Here is a 27,299-nt window from a genome sequence, read left to right as displayed (position 1 = left end):
GACCTATATTGATACAGTACACCTACTTTGAGACAAGACCTATTTTGATACAGTACACCTACTTTGAGACAAGACCTATATTGATACAGTACATCTACTTTGAGACAAGACCTATATTGATACAGTACATCTACTTTGAGACAAGACCTATATTGATACAGTACACCTACTTTGAGACAAGACCTATATTGATACAGTACACCTACTTTGAGACAAGACCTATACTGATACAGTACACCTACTTTGAGACAAGACCTATATTGATACAGTACACCTACTTTGAGACAAGACCTATATTGATACAGTACATCTACTTTGAGACAAGACCTATATTGATACAGTACACCTACTTTGAAACAAGAACTATATTGATACAGTACACCTACTTTGAGACAAGACCTATATTGATACAGTACATCTACTTTGAGACAAGACCTATATTGATACAGTACACCTACTTTGAGACAAGACCTATATTGATACAGTACACCTACTTTGAGACAAGACCTATATTGATACAGTACACCTACTTTGAGACAAGACCTATATTGATACAGTACACCTACTTTGAGACAAGACCTATATTGATACAGTACACCTACTTTGAGACAAGACCTATATTGATACAGTACATCTACTTTGAGACAAGACCTATATTGATACAATACACCTACTTTGAGACAAGACCTATATTGATACAGTACACCTACTTTGAGACAAGACCTATATTGATACAGTACATCTACTTTGAGACAAGACCTATATTGATACAGTACATCTACTTTGAGACAAGACCTATATTGATACAGTACACCTACTTTGAAACAAGAACTATATTGATACAGTACACCTACTTTGAGACAAGAACTATATTGATACAGTACACCTACTTTGAGACAGGACCTATATTGATACAGTACACCTACTTTGAGACAAGACCTATATTGATACAGTACACCTACTTTGAAACAAGAACTATATTGATACAGTACACCTACTTTGAGACAAGAACTATATTGATACAGTACACCTACTTTGAGACAGGACCTATATTGATACAGTACACCTACTTTGAGACAAGACCTATATTGATACAGTACATCTACTTTGAGACAAGACCTATTGATACAGTACACCTACTTTGAGACAAGACCTATATTGATACAGTACACCTACTTTGAGACAAGAGCTATATTGATACAGTACACCTACTTTGAGACAAGACCTATTTTGATACAGTACATCTACTTTGAGACAAGACCTATATTGATACAGTACACCTACTTTGAGACAAGACCTATATTGATACAGTACATCTACTTTGAGACAAGACCTATATTGATACAGTACACCTACTTTGAGACAAGAGCTATATTGATACAGTACACCTACTTTGAGACAAGACCTATATTGATACAGTACACCTACTTTGAGACAAGACCTATATTGATACAGTACATCTACTTTGAGACAAGACCTATTTTGATACAGTACGCCTACTTTGAGACAAGACCTATATTGATACAGTACGCCTACTTTGAGACAAGACCTATATTGATACAGTACACCTACTTTGAGACAAGAGCTATATTGATACAGTACACCTACTTTGAGACAAGACCTATTTTGATACAGTACACCTACTTTGAGACAAGACCTATATTGATACAGTACATCTACTTTGAGACAAGACCTATTTTGATACAGTACACCTACTTTGAGACAAGACCTATATTGATACAGTACACCTACTTTGAGACAAGACCTATATTGATACAGTACACCTACTTTGAGACAAGAGCTATATTGATACAGTACACCTACTTTGAGACAAGACCTATTTTGATACAGTACATCTACTTTGAGACAAGACCTATATTGATACAGTACATCTACTTTGAGACAAGAGCTGTATTGATACAGTACATCTACTTTGAGACAAGACCTATATTGATACAGTACATCTACTTTGAGACAAGACCTATATTGATACAGTACACCTACTTTGAGACAAGACCTATATTGATACAGTACATCTACTTTGAGACAAGACCTATATTGATACAGTACACCTACTTTGAGACAAGACCTATATTGATACAGTACATCTACTTTGAGACAAGACCTATTTTGATACAGTACACCTACTTTGAGACAAGACCTATATTGATACAGTACATCTACTTTGAGACAAGACCTATATTGATACAGTACATCTACTTTGAGACAAGACCTATATTGATACAGTACACCTACTTTGAGACAAGACCTATATTGATACAGTACACCTACTTTGAGACAAGACCTATACTGATACAGTACACCTACTTTGAGACAAGACCTATATTGATACAGTACACCTACTTTGAGACAAGACCTATATTGATACAGTACATCTACTTTGAGACAAGACCTATATTGATACAGTACACCTACTTTGAAACAAGAACTATATTGATACAGTACACCTACTTTGAGACAAGACCTATATTGATACAGTACATCTACTTTGAGACAAGACCTATATTGATACAGTACACCTACTTTGAGACAAGACCTATATTGATACAGTACACCTACTTTGAGACAAGACCTATATTGATACAGTACACCTACTTTGAGACAAGACCTATATTGATACAGTACACCTACTTTGAGACAAGACCTATATTGATACAGTACACCTACTTTGAGACAAGACCTATATTGATACAGTACATCTACTTTGAGACAAGACCTATATTGATACAATACACCTACTTTGAGACAAGACCTATATTGATACAGTACACCTACTTTGAGACAAGACCTATATTGATACAGTACATCTACTTTGAGACAAGACCTATATTGATACAGTACATCTACTTTGAGACAAGACCTATATTGATACAGTACACCTACTTTGAAACAAGAACTATATTGATACAGTACACCTACTTTGAGACAAGAACTATATTGATACAGTACACCTACTTTGAGACAGGACCTATATTGATACAGTACACCTACTTTGAGACAAGACCTATATTGATACAGTACACCTACTTTGAAACAAGAACTATATTGATACAGTACACCTACTTTGAGACAAGAACTATATTGATACAGTACACCTACTTTGAGACAGGACCTATATTGATACAGTACACCTACTTTGAGACAAGACCTATATTGATACAGTACATCTACTTTGAGACAAGACCTATTGATACAGTACACCTACTTTGAGACAAGACCTATATTGATACAGTACACCTACTTTGAGACAAGAGCTATATTGATACAGTACACCTACTTTGAGACAAGACCTATTTTGATACAGTACATCTACTTTGAGACAAGACCTATATTGATACAGTACACCTACTTTGAGACAAGACCTATATTGATACAGTACATCTACTTTGAGACAAGACCTATATTGATACAGTACACCTACTTTGAGACAAGACCTATTTTGATACAGTACACCTACTTTGAGACAAGACCTATATTGATACAGTACATCTACTTTGAGACAAGACCTATATTGATACAGTACATCTACTTTGAGACAAGACCTATATTGATACAGTACACCTACTTTGAAACAAGAACTATATTGATACAGTACACCTACTTTGAGACAAGACCTATATTGATACAGTACATCTACTTTGAGACAAGACCTATATTGATACAGTACATCTACTTTGAGACAAGAGCTGTATTGATACAGTACATCTACTTTGAGACAAGACCTATATTGATACAGTACATCTACTTTGAGACAAGACATATATTGATACAGTACACCTACTTTGAGACAAGACCTATATTGATACAGTACATCTACTTTGAGACAAGACCTATATTGATACAGTACACCTACTTTGAGACAAGACCTATATTGATACAGTACATCTACTTTGAGACAAGACCTATTTTGATACAGTACACCTACTTTGAGACAAGACCTATATTGATACAGTACATCTACTTTGAGACAAGACCTATATTGATACAGTACATCTACTTTGAGACAAGACCTATATTGATACAGTACACCTACTTTGAGACAAGACCTATATTGATACAGTACACCTACTTTGAGACAAGACCTATATTGATACAGTACACCTACTTTGAGACAAGACCTAAATTGATACAGTACATCTACTTTGAGACAAGACCTATATTGATACAGTACACCTACTTTGAAACAAGAACTATATTGATACAGTACACCTACTTTGAGACAAGACCTATATTGATACAGTACACCTACTTTGAGACAAGACCTATATTGATACAGTACACCTACTTTGAGACAAGACCTATATTGATACAGTACACCTACTTTGAGACAAGACCTATATTGATACAGTACACCTACTTTGAGACAAGACCTATATTGATACAGTACACCTACTTTGAGACAAGACCTATATTGATACAGTGCACCTACTTTGAGACAAGACCTATATTGATACAGTACATCTACTTTGAGACAAGACCTATATTGATACAGTACACCTACTTTGAGACAAGACCTATATTGATACAGTACACCTACTTTGAGACAAGACCTATATTGATACAGTACATCTATTTCGAGACAAGACCTATATTGATACAGTACATCTACTTTGAGACAAGACCTATATTGATACAGTACACCTACTTTGAAACAAGAACTATATTGATACAGTACACCTACTTTGAGACAAGAACTATATTGATACAGTACACCTACTTTGAGACAGGACCTATATTGATACAGTACACCTACTTTGAGACAAGACCTATATTGATACAGTACACCTACTTTGAAACAAGAACTATATTGATACAGTACACCTACTTTGAGACAAGAACTATATTGATACAGTACACCTACTTTGAGACAGGACCTATATTGATACAGTACACCTACTTTGAGACAAGACCTATATTGATACAGTACATCTACTTTGAGACAAGACCTATATTGATACAGTACACCTACTTTGAGACAAGACCTATATTGATACAGTACACCTACTTTGAGACAAGAGCTATATTGATACAGTACACCTACTTTGAGACAAGACCTATTTTGATACAGTACACCTACTTTGAGACAAGACCTATATTGATACAGTACACCTACTTTGAGACAAGACCTATATTGATACAGTACATCTACTTTGAGACAAGACCTATATTGATACAGTACATCTACTTTGAGACAAGAGCTATATTGATACAGTACATCTACTTTGAGACAAGACCTATATTGATACAGTACATCTACTTTGAGACAAGACCTATATTGATACAGTACACCTACTTTGAGACAAGACCTATATTGATACAGTACATCTACTTTGAGACAAGACCTATATTGATACAGTACACCTACTTTGAGACAAGACCTATTTTGATACAGTACACCTACTTTGAGACAAGACCTATATTGATACAGTACATCTACTTTGAGACAAGACCTATATTGATACAGTACATCTACTTTGAGACAAGACCTATATTGATACAGTACACCTACTTTGAAACAAGACCTATATTGATACAGTACACCTACTTTGAGACAAGACCTATATTGATACAGTACATCTACTTTGAGACAAGACCTATATTGATACAGTACATCTACTTTGAGACAAGACCTATATTGATACAGTACATCTACTTTGAGACAAGACATATATTGATACAGTACACCTACTTTGAGACAAGACCTATATTGATACAGTACATCTACTTTGAGACAAGACCTATATTGATACAGTACACCTACTTTGAGACAAGACCTATATTGATACAGTACATCTACTTTGAGACAAGACCTATTTTGATACAGTACACCTACTTTGAGACAAGACCTATATTGATACAGTACATCTACTTTGAGACAAGACCTATATTGATACAGTACACCTACTTTGAGACAAGACCTATATTGATACAGTACACCTACTTTGAGACAAGACCTATATTGATACAGTACACCTACTTTGAGACAAGACCTATATTGATACAGTACACCTACTTTGAGACAAGACCTATATTGATACAGTACACCTACTTTGAAACAAGAACTATATTGATACAGTACACCTACTTTGAAACAAGAACTATATTGATACAGTACATCTACTTTGAGACAAGACCTATATTGATACAGTACATCTACTTTGAGACAAGACCTATATTGATACAGTACACCTACTTTGAGACAAGACCTATATTGATACAGTACACCTACTTTGAGACAAGACCTATATTGATACAGTACACCTACTTTGAGACAAGACCTATATTGATACAGTGCACCTACTTTGAGACAAGACCTATATTGATACAGTACATCTACTTTGAGACAAGACCTATATTGATACAGTACACCTACTTTGAGACAAGACCTATATTGATACAGTACACCTACTTTGAGACAAGACCTATATTGATACAGTACATCTACTTTGAGACAAGACCTATATTGATACAGTACATCTACTTTGAGACAAGACCTATATTGATACAGTACACCTACTTTGAAACAAGAACTATATTGATACAGTACACCTACTTTGAGACAAGAACTATATTGATACAGTACACCTACTTTGAGACAGGACCTATATTGATACAGTACACCTACTTTGAGACAAGACCTATATTGATACAGTACACCTACTTTGAAACAAGAACTATATTGATACAGTACACCTACTTTGAGACAAGAACTATATTGATACAGTACACCTACTTTGAGACAGGACCTATATTGATACAGTACACCTACTTTGAGACAAGACCTATATTGATACAGTACACCTACTTTGAGACAAGACCTATATTGATACAGTACACCTACTTTGAGACAAGACCTATATTGATACAGTACACCTACTTTGAGACAAGAGCTATATTGATACAGTACACCTACTTTGAGACAAGACCTATTTTGATACAGTACACCTACTTTGAGACAAGACCTATATTGATACAGTACACCTACTTTGAGACAAGACCTATATTGATACAGTACATCTACTTTGAGACAAGAGCTATATTGATACAGTACATCTACTTTGAGACAAGAGCTATATTGATACAGTACATCTACTTTGAGACAAGAGCTATATTGATACAGTACATCTACTTTGAGACAATACCTATATTGATACAGTACATCTACTTTGAGACAAGACCTATATTGATACAGTACACCTACTTTGAGACAAGACCTATATTGATACAGTACATCTACTTTGAGACAAGACCTATATTGATACAGTACACCTACTTTGAGACAAGACCTATATTGATACAGTACACCTACTTTGAGACAAGACCTATATTGATACAGTACACCTACTTTGAGACAAGACCTATATTGATACAGTACCCTAACTACTCTTTGAGACAAGACCTATATTGAAACAGTACATCTACTTTGAGACAAGACCTATATTGATACAGTACACCTACTTTGAGACAAGAGCCTATATTGATACAGTACACCTACTTTGAGACAAGACCTATATTGATACAGTACACCTACTTTGAGACAAGACCTATATTGATACAGTACACCTACTTTGAGACAAGACCTATATTGATACAGTACATCTACTTTGAGACAAGACCTATATTGATACAGTACACCTACTTTGAGACAAGAGCTATATTGATACAGTACATCTACTTCGAGACAAGACCTATATTGATACAGTACACCTACTTTGAGACAAGAGCTATATTGATACAGTACACCTACTTTGAGACAAGAGCTATATTGATACAGTGCATCTACTTTGAGACAAGACCTATATTGATACAGTGCACCTACTTTGAGACAAGACCTATATTGATACAGTACATCTACTTTGAGACAAGACCTATATTGATACAGTACACCTACTTTGAGACAAGACCTATATTGATACAGTACACCTACTTTGAGACAAGACCTATATTGATACAGTACACCTACTTTGAGACAAGAGCTATATTGATACAGTACACCTACTTTGAGACAAGACCTATTTTGATACAGTACACCTACTTTGAGACAAGACCTATATTGATACAGTACATCTACTTTGAGACAAGACCTATTTTGATACAGTACACCTACTTTGAGACAAGACCTATATTGATACAGTACACCTACTTTGAGACAAGACCTATATTGATACAGTACACCTACTTTGAGACAAGAGCTATATTGATACAGTACACCTACTTTGAGACAAGACCTATTTTGATACAGTACATCTACTTTGAGACAAGACCTATTTTGATACAGTACACCTACTTTGAGACAAGACCTATATTGATACAGTACATCTACTTTGAGACAAGACCTATATTGATACAGTACACCTACTTTGAGACAAGACCTATATTGATACAGTACACCTACTTTGAGACAAGACCTATATTGATACAGTACACCTACTTTGAGACAAGACCTATATTGATACAGTACATCTACTTTGAGACAAGACCTATATTGATACAGTACACCTACTTTGAAACAAGAACTATATTGATACAGTACACCTACTTTGAGACAAGACCTATATTGATACAGTACATCTACTTTGAGACAAGACCTATATTGATACAGTACACCTACTTTGAGACAAGACCTATATTGATACAGTACACCTACTTTGAGACAAGACCTATATTGATACATTACACCTACTTTGAGACAAGACCTATATTGATACAGTACACCTACTTTGAGACAAGACCTATATTGATACAGTACACCTACTTTGAGACAAGACCTATATTGATACAGTACATCTACTTTGAGACAAGACCTATATTGATACAATACACCTACTTTGAGACAAGACCTATATTGATACAGTACACCTACTTTGAGACAAGACCTATATTGATACAGTACATCTACTTTGAGACAAGACCTATATTGATACAGTACATCTACTTTGAGACAAGACCTATATTGATACAGTACACCTACTTTGAAACAAGAACTATATTGATACAGTACACCTACTTTGAGACAAGAACTATATTGATACAGTACACCTACTTTGAGACAGGACCTATATTGATACAGTACACCTACTTTGAGACAAGACCTATATTGATACAGTACATCTACTTTGAGACAAGACCTATATTGATACAGTACACCTACTTTGAGACAAGACCTATATTGATACAGTACACCTACTTTGAGACAAGACCTATATTGATACAGTACATCTACTTTGAGACAAGACCTATATTGATACAGTACATCTACTTTGAGACAAGACCTATATTGATACAGTACACCTACTTTGAAACAAGAACTATATTGATACAGTACACCTACTTTGAGACAAGAACTATATTGATACAGTACATCTACTTTGAGACAAGACCTATATTGATACAATACACCTACTTTGAGACAAGACCTATATTGATACAGTACACCTACTTTGAGACAAGACCTATATTGATACAGTACATCTACTTTGAGACAAGACCTATTTTGATACAGTACATCTACTTTGAGACAAGACCTATATTGATACAGTACACCTACTTTGAAACAAGAACTATATTGATACAGTACACCTACTTTGAGACAAGAACTATATTGATACAGTACACCTACTTTGAGACAGGACCTATATTGATACAGTACACCTACTTTGAGACAAGACCTATATTGATACAGTACATCTACTTTGAGACAAGACCTATATTGATACAGTACACCTACTTTGAGACAAGACCTATATTGATACAGTACACCTACTTTGAGACAAGACCTATATTGATACAGTACATCTACTTTGAGACAAGACCTATATTGATACAGTACATCTACTTTGAGACAAGACCTATATTGATACAGTACACCTACTTTGAAACAAGAACTATATTGATACAGTACACCTACTTTGAGACAAGAACTATATTGATACAGTACACCTACTTTGAGACAGGACCTATATTGATACAGTACACCTACTTTGAGACAAGACCTATATTGATACAGTACACCTACTTTGAAACAAGAACTATATTGATACAGTACACCTACTTTGAGACAAGAACTATATTGATACAGTACACCTACTTTGAGACAGGACCTATATTGATACAGTACACCTACTTTGAGACAAGACCTATATTGATACAGTACACCTACTTTGAGACAAGACCTATATTGATACAGTACACCTACTTTGAGACAAGACCTATATTGATACAGTACACCTACTTTGAGACAAGAGCTATATTGATACAGTACACCTACTTTGAGACAAGACCTATTTTGATACAGTACACCTACTTTGAGACAAGACCTATATTGATACAGTACACCTACTTTGAGACAAGACCTATATTGATACAGTACATCTACTTTGAGACAAGACCTATATTGATACAGTACATCTACTTTGAGACAAGAGCTATATTGATACAGTACATCTACTTTGAGACAAGAGCTATATTGATACAGTACATCTACTTTGAGACAATACCTATATTGATACAGTACATCTACTTTGAGACAAGACCTATATTGATACAGTACACCTACTTTGAGACAAGACCTATATTGATACAGTACATCTACTTTGAGACAAGACCTATATTGATACAGTACACCTACTTTGAGACAAGACCTATATTGATACAGTACACCTACTTTGAGACAAGACCTATATTGATACAGTACACCTACTTTGAGACAAGACCTATATTGATACAGTACACCTACTTTGAGACAAGACCTATATTGAAACAGTACATCTACTTTGAGACAAGACCTATATTGATACAGTACACCTACTTTGAGACAAGAGCTATATTGATACAGTACACCTACTTTGAGACAAGACCTATATTGATACAGTACACCTACTTTGAGACAAGACCTATATTGATACAGTACACCTACTTTGAGACAAGACCTATATTGATACAGTACATCTACTTTGAGACAAGACCTATATTGATACAGTACACCTACTTTGAGACAAGAGCTATATTGATACAGTACATCTACTTCGAGACAAGACCTATATTGATACAGTACACCTACTTTGAGACAAGAGCTATATTGATACAGTACACCTACTTTGAGACAAGAGCTATATTGATACAGTGCATCTACTTTGAGACAAGACCTATATTGATACAGTGCACCTACTTTGAGACAAGACCTATATTGATACAGTACATCTACTTTGAGACAAGACCTATATTGATACAGTACACCTACTTTGAGACAAGACCTATATTGATACAGTACACCTACTTTGAGACAAGACCTATATTGATACAGTACACCTACTTTGAGACAAGAGCTATATTGATACAGTACACCTACTTTGAGACAAGACCTATTTTGATACAGTACACCTACTTTGAGACAAGACCTATATTGATACAGTACATCTACTTTGAGACAAGACCTATTTTGATACAGTACACCTACTTTGAGACAAGACCTATATTGATACAGTACACCTACTTTGAGACAAGACCTATATTGATACAGTACACCTACTTTGAGACAAGAGCTATATTGATACAGTACACCTACTTTGAGACAAGACCTATTTTGATACAGTACATCTACTTTGAGACAAGACCTATTTTGATACAGTACACCTACTTTGAGACAAGACCTATATTGATACAGTACATCTACTTTGAGACAAGACCTATATTGATACAGTACACCTACTTTGAGACAAGACCTATATTGATACAGTACACCTACTTTGAGACAAGACCTATATTGATACAGTACACCTACTTTGAGACAAGACCTATATTGATACAGTACATCTACTTTGAGACAAGACCTATATTGATACAGTACACCTACTTTGAAACAAGAACTATATTGATACAGTACACCTACTTTGAGACAAGACCTATATTGATACAGTACATCTACTTTGAGACAAGACCTATATTGATACAGTACACCTACTTTGAGACAAGACCTATATTGATACAGTACACCTACTTTGAGACAAGACCTATATTGATACATTACACCTACTTTGAGACAAGACCTATATTGATACAGTACACCTACTTTGAGACAAGACCTATATTGATACAGTACACCTACTTTGAGACAAGACCTATATTGATACAGTACATCTACTTTGAGACAAGACCTATATTGATACAATACACCTACTTTGAGACAAGACCTATATTGATACAGTACACCTACTTTGAGACAAGACCTATATTGATACAGTACATCTACTTTGAGACAAGACCTATATTGATACAGTACATCTACTTTGAGACAAGACCTATATTGATACAGTACACCTACTTTGAAACAAGAACTATATTGATACAGTACACCTACTTTGAGACAAGAACTATATTGATACAGTACACCTACTTTGAGACAGGACCTATATTGATACAGTACACCTACTTTGAGACAAGACCTATATTGATACAGTACACCTACTTTGAAACAAGAACTATATTGATACAGTACACCTACTTTGAGACAAGAACTATATTGATACAGTACACCTACTTTGAGACAGGACCTATATTGATACAGTACACCTACTTTGAGACAGGACCTATATTGATACAGTAAACCTACTTTGAGACAAGACCTATATTGATACAGTACATCTACTTTGAGACAAGACCTATATTGATACAGTACACCTACTTTGAGACAAGACCTATATTGATACAGTACACCTACTTTGAGACAAGAGCTATATTGATACAGTACACCTACTTTGAGACAAGACCTATTTTGATACAGTACATCTACTTTGAGACAAGACCTATATTGATACAGTACACCTACTTTGAGACAAGACCTATATTGATACAGTACATCTACTTTGAGACAAGACCTATATTGATACAGTACACCTACTTTGAGACAAGACCTATATTGATACAGTACATCTACTTTGAGACAAGACCTATATTGATACAGTACATCTACTTTGAGACAAGACCTATATTGATACAGTACACCTACTTTGAAACAAGAACTATATTGATACAGTACACCTACTTTGAGACAAGACCTATATTGATACAGTACATCTACTTTGAGACAAGACCTATATTGATACAGTACATCTACTTTGAGACAAGAGCTGTATTGATACAGTACATCTACTTTGAGACAAGACCTATATTGATACAGTACATCTACTTTGAGACAAGACATATATTGATACAGTACACCTACTTTGAGACAAGACCTATATTGATACAGTACATCTACTTTGAGACAAGACCTATATTGATACAGTACACCTACTTTGAGACAAGACCTATATTGATACAGTACATCTACTTTGAGACAAGACCTATTTTGATACAGTACACCTACTTTGAGACAAGACCTATATTGATACAGTACATCTACTTTGAGACAAGACCTATATTGATACAGTACATCTACTTTGAGACAAGACCTATATTGATACAGTACATCTACTTTGAGACAAGACCTATATTGATACAGTACACCTACTTTGAAACAAGAACTATATTGATACAGTACACCTACTTTGAGACAAGACCTATTTTGATACAGTACACCTACTTTGAGACAAGACCTATATTGATACAGTACACCTACTTTGAGACAAGACCTATATTGATACAGTACACCTACTTTGAGACAATACCTATTTTGATACAGTACACCTACTTTGAGACAAGACCTATATTGATACAGTACACCTACTTTGAGACAAGACCTATATTGATACAGTACATCTACTTTGAGACAAGACCTATATTGATACAGTACATCTACTTTGAGACAAGACCTATATTGATACAGTACATCTACTTTGAGACAAGACCTATATTGATACAGTACACCTACTTTGAGACAAGACCTATATTGATACAGTACATCTACTTTGAGACAAGACCTATATTGATACAGTACACCTACTTTGAGACAAGACCTATATTGATACAGTACATCTACTTTGAGACAAGACCTATATTGATACAGTACATCTACTTTGAGACAAGACCTATATTGATACAGTACACCTACTTTGAGACAAGACCTATATTGATACAGTACACCTACTTTGAGACAAGACCTATATTGATACAGTACATCTACTTTGAGACAAGACCTATATTGATACAGTACACCTACTTTGAGACAAGACCTATTTTGATACAGTACACCTACTTTGAGACAAGACCTATATTGATACAGTACACCTACTTTGAGACAAGACCTATATTGATACAGTACACCTACTTTGAGACAAGACCTATATTGATACAGTACATCTACTTTGAGACAAGACCTATATTGATACAGTACACCTACTTTGAGACAAGACCTATTTTGATACAGTACACCTACTTTGAGACAAGACCTATATTGATACAGTACACCTACTTTGAGACAAGACCTATATTGATACAGTACACCTACTTTGAGACAAGACCTATATTGATACAGTACATCTACTTTGAGACAAGACCTATATTGATACAGTACACCTACTTTGAGACAAGACCTATATTGATACAGTACATCTACTTTGAGACAAGACCTATATTGATACAGTACACCTACTTTGAGACAAGACCTATTTTGATACAGTACACCTACTTTGAGACAAGACCTATTTTGATACAGTACACCTACTTTGAGACAAGACCTATATTGATACAGTACATCTACTTTAAAACAAGACCTATTTTGATACAGTACACCTACTTTGAGACAAGACCTATAGTGATACAGTACATCTACTTTGAGACAAGACCTATATTGATACAGTACACCTACTTTGAGACAAGAGCTATATTGATACAGTACACCTACTTTGAGACAAGAGCTATATTGATACAGTACACCTACTTTGAGACAAGACCTATATTGATACAGTACACCTACTTTGAGACAAGACCTATATTGATACAGTACACCTACTTTGAGACAAGACCTATATTGACAACAACAAGGCAGCTAAGGTCGGCGTCATTATCGCCGCGACAATCAAGGTGACAAATGTTTGGCAGGACAACTTTTTAGTAGCATGTAGCATGCTAATACTTTCCACCTCAACGCGGAGTGGAATGCATAGGGAGTCCCACTTCCTTCTGTTCCAGGATTAAAGATTACGAATACACCCTGGATTTTTATCTTTGCAAATACACACACACATTGTATCTTCAAAAGGTTTCGATGGTGAGGGGAGGTGCCAGGTGTGTGTGTGTGTGTGTACGTATCCGTTAAAGACACACAATTAAGTTTTGATGGACAACGGCCAAACAACTCCACCAGGGAAGACAAAAGCATTTGTGTCTATGTAGCACTTGGCTTGACTGGAGTCACCTCCACCACCCCCTCCACGAAGGCGTGCTCCACAACCCCCCAGCCATACTTCACCCTTCTCCCGCCAACCCCTTACACGCCCTCAACGTCCACCTTCAGTAGTTCGTCCCAGCTCTGACGCTGCTCACTCCCCCTCCCCCTTACGGCAAACGCCCTGACAGCAGTCCTGAATATTTCTGATACAGAAAAGGGTTCAGCAGTAGACCACATTATCAGCTGGGCCCAAGGGTGCCTACATCAAATGATGGCACCTTCTACATTCCTGTTGTGACTACCAAGAGAGTAAATATTGGGAAACTTAGCCACCCTGCTAACCTAAACAATCTCATTCCTATTCTCTCCAAACCAAAGCCAACATGGAAGCCTGTCAATAACACCATCAGGATGGGTCTGCTCAATGTCAGGTCTCTGAATAGCAAATCATTTTTAGTCAATGATTTTATTACCACTTCTAAACTTGACTTTATGTTTTTAACGGAAACATGGCTGGAACAAAATAACAGTGCAAGCATTCTGATGGAGACAGCAACCCCCCAACTATAACTTTATTGATATATGTAGATCGGGGAAAAGAGGTGCTGCTATATTTAAAAACATGTTTCAGGGGAAACAGAAGTAAGGGACACACTCTGGACCTGATTATCACAAAAGGTCTCAATGTTTCTGATGCTCTTGTGATTGATCCTTCATTGTCTGATCATTTAAGTGTTTTCTTGAATATTTCTGTAATTCCGGACACACAAACAGAATCAAAGAATGTCAAAAAGCGGTACATAAATGAACATGCTAATGTCCTCTTTAAAAAGGCCATCTCCTCACTACCACCTCTAAACCCATGTCATGCTGATGATCTTGTAAGCAACTTTAATTCCAAAATTGTGAATATCATAGATATCATTGCTCCTGTTACAGTTAAAACGATTTCTGACAAGCAAAAGGCACCCTGGAGAAAATCTGCTGCTGTAACAGCCCAGAGAAGAGAGTGCAGGAAGGCTGAATGAATCTGGCGGAATACAAACTTCATATTCACCATGACATCTATATAGAGAGCCTCCAGGCATACAATTTAGTTTTAAAAAGTGCTAGAGAAACATTCTCCAATATCATAAACAGCAACACTAACAAGGGCAAAACCTTATTCGCAACCGTTGACAGACTGACCAACCCCCCAACACAAATACCAGCCGAACTCCATTCCACGCAGAAATGCAATGAGTTTGCATTCTTTTATACTGATAAAATTGAAGGCATCAGACGCACCATCAATATCTCAAGCAAAAAAGTTGGATCACCACCCCATTTAGGCAAAAGTAACACAGCAATGATGGCAAGCTTTAATGCCATAGACTCTAAAACTCTAGTGGAAACGGTGACAGCTCTAAAGTCATCCACCTGCTGCCTTGATGTTTTACCTACCAACTTCTTTAAGAATGTTTTTGACTGCCTATCAACAGACGTCTTGCAAATAGTTCATAATTCTATTCAATCGGGCAATTTCCCGAAGGCTTTCAAAACTGCAGTCATTAAACCTCTTCTAAAAAAGCAGAGCCTAGGTGCCTCTGTTAGCAACAACTACAGACCAATTTACAATCTACCATTCATAAGTAAAATCATTGAGAAAGTTTTCCTCCAACAACTAAATCACTTCTTGGCTGCCACAACAACTTCCAGTCAGGATTTCGACCTCTTCATAGCACAGAGACGGCCCTTCTTCAAGTTATAAATGACATCCGTCTAAACACAGACTCTGGCAAAACTTCAGTATTAATGCTTTTGGACCTCAGTGCTGCATTTGACATTGTCCACCACTCAATACTTTTGGACAGGTTGGAAAACTGGGTAGGGATCTCAGGCACAGTTTTAAGCTGGTTCAAGTCATATCTACAAGATAGGAACTATTTAGTTTCCATTGGTGACCAACCAACGTAACGTGTGGAGTCCCCCAAGGTTCAATCTTGGGGCCCACTTTATTTAACATCTATATGCTCCCACTAGGACAAATCATGCAAAATAATAACATTGACCATCATTGCTATGCCGATGACACCCAAATCTATGTAGCGCTATCACCAAATGACTATCGCCCCATAGATCTTGTGTGCCAGTGCATTGAGCAAGTCAAACACTGGACGTGCCAACATGTCCTACAACTAAATGAAGATAAAAGTGAGATCATTGTTTTTGCTGCTAAAAAAGAAAGGTTTAAAGTCGTCCAACACCTTCAATCACTGTCCCTGAAAACCTCAAATAAAGCCAGAAATCTTGGGGTTATTTTAGATTCTGATTTACATTTCAACAGTCACATCAAATCAGTAACAAAATCGGCCTACTATCACCTCAAAAATGTAACAAGACTTAGAGGGCTCATGTCAGCTCAAGACTTAGAAAAACTTGTACATGCCTTTATTACCAGTAGGCTAGACTATTGTAATGGTCTCCTTGCAGGTCTTCCCAAAAAAAGTGTCAGGCAGCTACAGCTTGTTCAGAACGCTGCTGCTAGAGTTCTAACAAAGACCAAAACATGGGAGCACATTACAGCAATTCTTAAATCCTTCCATTGGCTCCCTGTACACCAGAGAATTGATCTGCTCACATATAAATCACTACATGGTCTAGTATATCACTGATATGCTCCCACTATATAAGCCCTGTAGATCACTAAGATCTTCTGAGAGCAATCTGTTAGCGGGTCCCAGAGTAAAGTCCAATCAAGGGAGAGCATCATTCAGTCACTATGCAACAAATAGCTGGAATAAACTTCCTGACTTTCCCCAACTCTGACTACTTTTAAAACTAGACTGAAGACTTTTATGTTCACCTTAGCTTTCAGCTAGATCTTTTAATCTTTTAACTTTTAACGTCCGCACTGTTTTTATTTTCATTGTCTGCATTTGAATTTTGCTTTTATTTTCTTTCATTTCACTTTGTTGTCTGTGAAGCACTTTGAGTCTGCCTTGTGTATGAAAAGTGCTCTACAAATAAAGCTGCCTTGCCTTATATTTTTACAAATGAATGTATAATATTTGTATGCAATCTATTTGGTGTCTTGTGATGACTCAATTATGTGTTGTGTTTGCTTTTTCACACAGGTGCTTTTGTGCCCTTTGTGTGCACTGGTGAAGCCTGTGTGTGTGTGTGTGTGTGTGTGTGTGTGTGTGTGTGTGTGTGTGTGTGTGCGTGTGTGTGTGTGTGTGTGTGTGACATGTAGGATCATTACATCATGGACATGGCTGCAGCGACGTCTACAAATATTAGGGGATGACAAAGTGGAACATATTCCTATTTGTAATGGTAGATAAAAAGTGCTTTAAACAACAAACACTCCAACAAAGCTGAATTAAAAACAGTCACTTTTAGTTGCTTCCAAGTGTCCAGCAAACTATCTCTTGTGGACATCTGAATGAAACTAACAAAAACATTTTTCATTACAAAGATCAAATTTACTAGCGCAAAATTGTTCTAAAATGTTATTGTTTTTAAACCTCTCAGCGGATTAGCGCCACAATATACCGTAATTTCCGGACTATAAGCCGCTACTTTTCCCCCTCGTTCTGGTCCCTGCGGCTTATACAAGGGTGCGGCTTATTTACGGCCTGTTCTTCTCCGACACCGACAAAGAGGATTTGGGTGGTTTTAGTACGCAGGAGGAAGACGACACAATGATTAAAGACTGACTTTTCATATACCGGTAGGCTGGTTATTTTGATAACGTACAGGCGAGCACTTTGTATTACTTTGCAGCGTTGTATTATTTGTACTCTGCACGAATGCTGTTCGCCATGTCAAAGATGTGAAAGTTTGATTGAATGATTGAAAGATTTATTGTTAATAAATGGGACGCTTTGCGTTCCCAAACAGTCATCTCTGTCCCGACAATCCCCTCCGTGGTAGCAGGAACCCCTATATACTACGGTAATTACACATCAAAACCCTGCGGCTTATACAAGGGTGCGGCTTATATATGGAGCAATCTGTATTTTCCCCTAAGTTTAGCTGGTGCGGCTTATAGTCAGGTGCGGCTTATAGTCCGGAAATTACAGTATGTCAGACCTTTTCAGAATCTGTGAGGTCATCTGATCAATTTCTCCTTGTGGTCCCAATAACCCGCTTAAAATCCAGAGGAGATTGTGATTTTTTTCTGTGGCTCCGAAACAATCCGCCTCTTTAATGACTTTTAAATCACATTTTAAAACATATTTATACTCCTTGTCTTTTGAACCAGTCCATTTTAATGTATTATTTTAGTTAATTTTTAATTTATTATGTTTTTTGTTTGTTTGTTTGGTTGTTGTCCTTAGTTTTACCCTGCCTCTAAATGTGTTTTCACTTTCTGTGAAACTACATTTTAAAGTGCTGTATTAATAAAGTGGATTGTTTTAAGTCATTTGTATTAATGTCCCAATCCCAGCAAACAAAAGCATGGGGATTCTACAGTAGGGACGTGATTCATATGGCCCCATTCCTGGGTGGATCTCGCATGAGAGGAAGGGGGCGGAGGGGGTTTAATCATTTTACAATACAGTCTGCTGAAAATGATGGAAAGTGCCACTCTACATAGCTACTGACGCTGCGGTAAAAGTTAGAATTGCCGCAGAACACATTTTAAGATATTAAACACTCTACTGCCATCTGGCGGCTAAAGTCCATAGTTCACGCCACAATTCGTCACGTTTCCTGTGTCAGGTCAACCGTGACAAACAGGGCCATGTGAATCCCCTTCCTACTGTAGGTTGGACTTTTCCTCTGTTTTAGTCAAGTCATTTAAAAAAGGTAAACATGCTAGGCTATAGGCTACTAGGAGCTAGCAGCTACACAACTGCTGAGCACATAACAGCATAACAGCACACAAGCTAGACGTACGTAATAGTCGTCACACATGTGTCATGTTGTTCATCGCAATGGAAGGATTGGGTCGGGCTGTGGGAACACAGACTGTGGCGATTTCTGATTTGAATCGCAAAATGGATCTCATCTTGGAGAAGCTTGCTGAGAAGGAAGAATTAAATTGAACTTGAGAGATCCAGCACGGACACACAGAGCAGGCAGGTCATTGTTTTGACTGCTCGAAGAAAACATCTTAATCTACGATTTGACTCCCTCGAATGGCCTTGATGCTATCAGGAACAGGCTGTTCTGAAAAACTCCCCTGAGGACTCCTCAACGATGGACGCTTTTGACCTTCCTTTTTTTCAATAACACCTGGTGTCGAACTTTGAGATCGGCCCCAGTCCACAAAAACATTTCAACATCTCCCCCAAGTTAATTGGGCATACATGCATGCACCCGCCCCTTCCCCAATCAACGCCTTCACCACTCCTTAATTCCTCTTAAGGGTTGTGGACGGCTGAGTAGCGCTTTATAGCGGCAGCCGGCCTCCAGGGCCCCAAATCCCCCACGCCCCCCTCTGTTGCGAGTTGTTGTGATTACATATATCATGTTTATGTGTGCTTTGCTATGTGAGGTTTTTTCCTTGGACTCAGTCTGGACCCCTCCCGAGGGTCCAGCCTTAGACTGATACTTTTTTTACTCTTCCCCCTTTCCCAATGTCACCTTTTTCCCACCTTTTTTAAGGAGCGCCGGAAGTGGCTGATCCGTTGGCGGTCCCGTCTTGTCCCCCTTGTAACGTTAGTCTGCTCTTAGTGGGACTGTGCCGAAAATTAAATTTCAGTTCTTATGTGTCTTGTACATGTTAAAGAATGGACAATAATAAAGCATCTTGAATATTAACACGTGTCATATTACTTACACATACAGAGTCTCCAAGGCAGAAGTGTGTTAGAAAGTATCCAGTATCAAACGTCTCATCATTCAACTTACTGTCTAAAGAACTACTGTGGCCACTAGGAGTCGCCAAAATAAACAATTGCCACCCCACTTCAGCTTCAAGACAGCATACGTCCACTATCAACCAGTTAGCGTTTTCCATACCTAGCATTGTTCTCTGTTTGACTCATTTCCCTTGATCAAACCTTTTCTAACATTCCACACTACTATATGATACAAGTACGTATGATTCCTGCTGATATCGTATCTGACTACTATGGGGATTGGTCAACACTCAAGGCTCCGATATCGGTGTATATGGGGGTTTAAAAGAAGGCCACCTTGCTAGCAGTACATCTCAGGTAAATAGGAAGTTCTTGCAGTGGAAAAAGGTGCTAAAGTGTACCTTTATTCCTTACAATCCATAGTAGGGTGCAGTAAGTGGGCATGCTATGATCTGTGGTGATACAGGCCTCCACATTGATAGAAAATAACAACATTTTGCAGCAGATATCTGAGAGCGCCCCCTATGGTCCACACCACTGTTGCACGCGTGCACAAGGACTGTGTGAGTCAAGGTTTGTTTGGCTGCTTCTTCACTTCACAAGCACTTATTTGGAGCATCTTCCCACTCCCACACCGCCATGCAGGCACACATTGGACGTTGAGTCATTGATGCTGAATTGAAAGTGACACGGCACGGGAAGGGCAAACCCCATTATGATATTAGAATACCATACACTTATCTCACACTGAGAACGGCCAATGGTGCTAAGGAATAAATCAACTGGCAAAGTGAGATTTCATTGGCGCCACAAGACAAACGGCAACACGGGAGGCTGACCTGCTGCACGCCATTGATCACCAAGTGTGGGAGGATAGTATGCTGCTCGCCTCCAGCATCAGGTGTTGAGGGCAAGAGGGAGGAATAGTCAGGCCAGTGCATGGTATGCTGCTTACTGGTCGCGGAATAGACTCATCATTTAAAGGCCTACTGAAAGCCACTACTAGCGACCACGCAGTCTGATAGTTTATATATCAATGATGAAATCTTAACATTGCAACACATGCCAATACGGCCGGGTTAACTTATAAAGTGACATTTTACATTTCCCGCTAAACTTCCGGTTGGAAACGTCTATGTATGATGACGTATGCGCGTGACGTCACGACGGCAACGGAAGTATTCGTACCCAATGTGTCACCATACAAACTGCTCTGTTTTCATCGAACAATTCCACAGTATTCTGGACATCTGTGTTGGTGAATCTTTTGCAATTTGTTTAATGAACAATGGAGACTGCAAAGAAGAAAGTTGTAGGTGCGATCGGTGTATTAGCGGCGGACTACAGCAACACAATCAGGAGGTTGTGTTGTGTTTGAGTTGGATAGCAGACGTGCTACCGTGAGTACAGCTTTGGCTTCCAAACATTTGATCGCTTGCCCGTACGTGCGTGTCGCTATGTGCATGTCACGTACGTAACTTTGGGGAAATATATGTTTCTTGCCGACTCTGATGGCGGCCGGGGTGTCGTCGAAAGCTACAACGCCCGCCGCCGCCGCCGCTCCGTAGTTAGCTTCAATTGTTAAGCTTCGCCAAGCTGGAAATTATTAACCGTGTATTTACATGTTCATGGTTTAATAGTATTGTTGATCTTCTGTCTATCCTTCCAGTCAGGGTTTTTTTAAATTTTGTTTCTATCTGCATTTGAGCCCGATGCTATCACGTTAGCTCCGTAGCTAAAGTGCTTCGCCGATGTATTGTCGTGGAGATAAAAGTCACTGTGAATGTCCATTTCGTGTTCTCGACTCTCATTTTCAAGAGGATATAGTATCCCAGGTGGTTTAAAATACAAATCCGTGATCCACAATAGAAAAAGGAGAGTGTGTGGAATCCAATGAGACCTCTAGATGGAGATGTAGATGTAGATGTAGATGTAGATGGAGATGGAGATGTAGATGTAGATGTAGATGTAGGTGTAGGTGTTGATGTAGATGTAGATGTAGATGTAGATGCCCATATCGGTTGTTCACATTGACTTTCCAAAAGAGAAGTGTAGGATACTTCTCTTGTTGCCTTATTTGTATTTGACTTGATTAAATGTATTTATATTATCATTTGGTGCAGCCGGGCCGGAGCAGGAGGGGATAGAAAGAGGAAAAAAAGTAAGACAGATAGAGATGTCCGATAAATGCTTTAAAATGTAATATCAGAAATTACCGGTATCGGTTTCAAAAAGTAAAATGAATGACTTTTTCAAACGCCGCTGTACGGAGCGGTACATATCGGGTAAAACACGGACGTAGGCCAGTATACTCTGGACTGAAGCTGTGTGCCTTCTTTGTTTTTGTAGCTGTTGTTTGGAGGCATGTTTAAAAGAAATAATGCACTTTGTTAAAGTCAAAGTATAGTATTTGCCATAGTTGTAGTGGGTATCAGGATTATCTCAGGGAGAGCATGTCCCACATTCCAAACTGCTCTTTTGAGGCATGTTAAAAAAAATGATGCACTTTGTGACTTCAATAATAAAAATGGCAGTGCCATGTTGGCACTTTTTTACTTAACTGGAGTTGATTTATTTTGGAAAACCTGTTTTTTGATTGATTGAAACTTTTATTAGTAGATTGCACAGTACAGTACATATTCCGTACAATTGACCACTAAATGGTAACACCCCAATACGTTTTTCCACTTGTTTAAGTCTAGGTCCACGTTAATCAATTCATGGTAAAGTTACATTGTTTAATGCATCCAGCGGGGCATCACAACAAACTTAGACATAACAATGTGTTCATTCCACCACTGTATATATCGGTATCGCTTGATATTGGAATCGGTAATTAAGAGTTGGACAATATCGGCAAAAAAGCCATTATCGGACATCTCTAAAGACAGAGAGAGAAATTGTGGGGACAAGAGGGGGATAAGACAGAGACAACAATAACAACAACAATAACAACAACAACAATAGAGCAACATCAGCAAATAAGATAAGTACAAATATGATGGTAAAAGTAATAGCAAATAAGCAGTTAGTGAAATAAATAATAATACAAAAATGACAATGAGCATTATTACACTACAAATAGATCAATACAAATACCAATAGAAATATCACTATTGATAATGAACAATACCAATAATTGACCTCTAATATCAACAATACAGTTGTTCAAATGCAACAATACATATACATCATGATAACTAGAGATACAAAAGAATGCAGAAAAATGGAGGGGAAGAAAGAGAAGCAACCTACATTAACCTTGTACATTGTTATAGTAACAATAGGTTAATAAGCTTTGTCAGTGTGCCATGTGTTATACCCAGTTTAACAAGTAACACTTCTATAGGAATATGAAGAACTACATAGAAAGATGGGGGTCATCTTGGTACCTTCCAGTGTGACCTGGGTCCCAATCGCAGGGTGACCTGGTACCTTGCAGTGTGACCTGGGTCCCAATTGCAGGGTGACCTGGTACCTTGCAGTGTGACCTGGCATCTTGGTATCTTGCAGTACGACCTGGCATCTTGGTACCTTGCAGTGTGACTTGGGTCCCAATTGCAGGGTGACCTGGGTCCCAATTGCAGGGTGACCTGGTACCTTACAGTGTGACCTGGCATCTTGGTACCTTGCAGTGTGACCTGGCATCTTGGTACCTTGCAGTGTGACCTGGGTCCCAATCGCAGGGTGACCTGGTACCTTGCAGTGTGACCTGGCATCTTGGTACCTTGCAGTGTGACCTGGGTCCCAATTGCAGGGTGACCTGGTACCTTGCAGTGTGACCTGGCATCATGGTACCTTGCAGTGTGACCTGGGTCCCAATTGCAGGGTGACCTGGTACCTTGCAGTGTGACCTGGCATCTTGGTATCTTGCAGTACGACCTGGCATCTTGGTACCTTGCAGTGTGACCTGGGTCCCAATTGCAGGGTGACCTGGGTCCCAATTGCAGGGTGACCTGGTACCTTGCAGTGTGACCTGGCATCTTGGTATCTTGCAGTACGACCTGGCATCTTGGTACCTTGCAGTGTGACTTGGGTCCCAATTGCAGGGTGACCTGGGTCCCAATTGCAGGGTGACCTGGTACCTTACAGTGTGACCTGGCATCTTGGTACCTTGCAGTGTGACCTGCCATCTTGGTACCTTGCAGTGTGACCTGGGTCCCAATTGCAGGGTGACCTGGTACCTTGCAGTGTGACCTGGCATCTTGGTACCTTGCAGTTTGACCTGGCATCTTGGTACCTTGCAGTGTGACCTGGCATCTTGGTACCTTGCAGTGTGACCTGGCATCTTGGTACCTTGCAGTGTGACCTGGGTCCCATTTGGAAATATCACAATTGTGGTGTTCACACCGCCCTAATAAATACATCAAAATCTCATACATGTCACTTGTCGGAAAATCCGAATAGAAGGTATCCAAAGACAAAGTGCATCTTAGGAAGATGTGAAGTCACAACAGTGCATGGTATGCTGAGGCATTTCATTAAGGGAGCCAGATGGGCAATACCTGTCCCTGATTAGTGTCTCATCCTCCCATCAACCAGGAAGTAACGCTTCTAACTTGCATGATATCAAGTCTGGTGCTCCCAGGAGTCCTTGTGCTACACAAATAGTGTTTTTGCCATCTTGTAATTCATTCATTGGGTGTTGTTGCCGTCCTTCTCCCCTTCAGTATATTGCATAAACACGTCGAGGGGCCTCAATTAGACTAAAGCAGATGCTGAGTTATGTCGCAGAAAATCAAATGTGAGGGAGCCAATAAATCATTCAATCAAAAAGGCTCTCACTCCTGAATAATCGAGACCCCAAAGTGAAATGTGGCCGTGGCCGGCGAGGACGAGCTGTTCCAAGTGAGTGAAAGGACGACTCCTCACTGCTTATGCAGACCTTCTTCTTTTCCCCAACTGCACATGTTAGCTTCAACTATTCACTTCTTCCACCCTTGCTTATGTTACAACCGTATTCCACAATGGAATACATTCATTTTTGTCCTCAAAATTCTACATGCAATACCCCCATAATAACAACGTGAAAAAACATATTTTGAAATATTTGCAAATCTATCAAATAAATCACATGTACATAAGTATTCACAGCCTGGTGCATCCTTGAGATGTTATATACACCTTCATTGGAGTCCACCTGTGGTAAATTCAGTTGGTTGGATATGATTTGGAGAGGCACACATCTGTCCGTATATAAAAAAGGTCCCACAGTTGACAATAGACAAAAAATGTAGTCGAAGTAATTGTGGAGACAGGATTGTCATCTTATACAAAAAAACCTGAGGCTGTAATTGCTGCCAAAATACTTGTGCACTAGGGATGTGCGTATCGATCCTGTGGTATCGATATATCGATACTCACACGCTACTCATTTGGCATCACTTTTCTGAAAAAAGTATGGATATAAACCAAAAAACGGCGTGTGGGGGGTGCAAGCATCACTTTCAGATGTTTTTGATGACTTACTACGTGCTGGGACACCCCTGTACCCGAGCTGGCCCAGTCACGTGACAGGTGACAGCGAATGAGCGTCGTCAACGTGCAACACACACACACAGCCAGCCGACTGTAGCGATGCAGCCAGGCATATCCAGTGTCAGGCATTGTTTATTTGAGTTTTTTTACTGAATATTTTTGTTTAAATGATTATCCTAAATTCAAATAATTTCCACACAGGGGAATTTACTGTTAGTTGAAAATGTCTTGAGTATTTAAAACAAGATAAGAAAGAGATACAATTTGGAGATTCTTCATCTTTGCATTACAGTTTTAATTTTTTCCAAGAAAATCTTGAAATATATGATTGAATGTGATTTTGGTTTTAATCTGTAACATGATTTCTTACATTTAGAAAACATTAGCCTATTTCATATTTCATAAATTGCTAATTATATCACAAAACTTTAAAAAATAACTGCAGCTTCTTGCGATTCGGATTTGACAGTTAATTGGAAAGCCCTAATATCTAATTATTATTATATATAATATATAATTATTATTATATATAATATTTAATTTATTTTTCATATTTATGTTATTTATTTTAATTGTACTTTTATTATATATTGACCATAATACATGTGGTATAAATGGTCTGTATTTGTCTTGTGATTTGTCTTAAATAATAATAGTAATAATATTTTTGACTGACAAAA

The 27,299-nt window shown here is 38.0% G+C and overlaps 1 protein-coding gene across 1 annotated transcript in view; it reads right to left on the bottom strand.

Moving 5' to 3' along the window:
- Positions 1–25,373, bottom strand: part of LOC133636389 (potassium channel subfamily K member 9-like) — a 29,784-nt gene extending 4,411 nt beyond the window's left edge. Inside the window, exon 1 of the mRNA XM_062030382.1 lies at positions 24,620–25,373. Coding sequence (XP_061886366.1) covers positions 24,620–25,373 — 754 coding nt within the window. The remainder of the gene's footprint in view (positions 1–24,619) is intronic.
- Between the last annotated feature and the right edge of the window lie 1,926 nt (positions 25,374–27,299).

Source organism: Entelurus aequoreus, linkage group LG20, assembly GCF_033978785.1.
Source record: "Entelurus aequoreus isolate RoL-2023_Sb linkage group LG20, RoL_Eaeq_v1.1, whole genome shotgun sequence".
Taxonomy (NCBI): domain Eukaryota; kingdom Metazoa; phylum Chordata; class Actinopteri; order Syngnathiformes; family Syngnathidae; genus Entelurus; species Entelurus aequoreus.
This window is presented reverse-complemented; position numbering and strand designations above follow the sequence as displayed.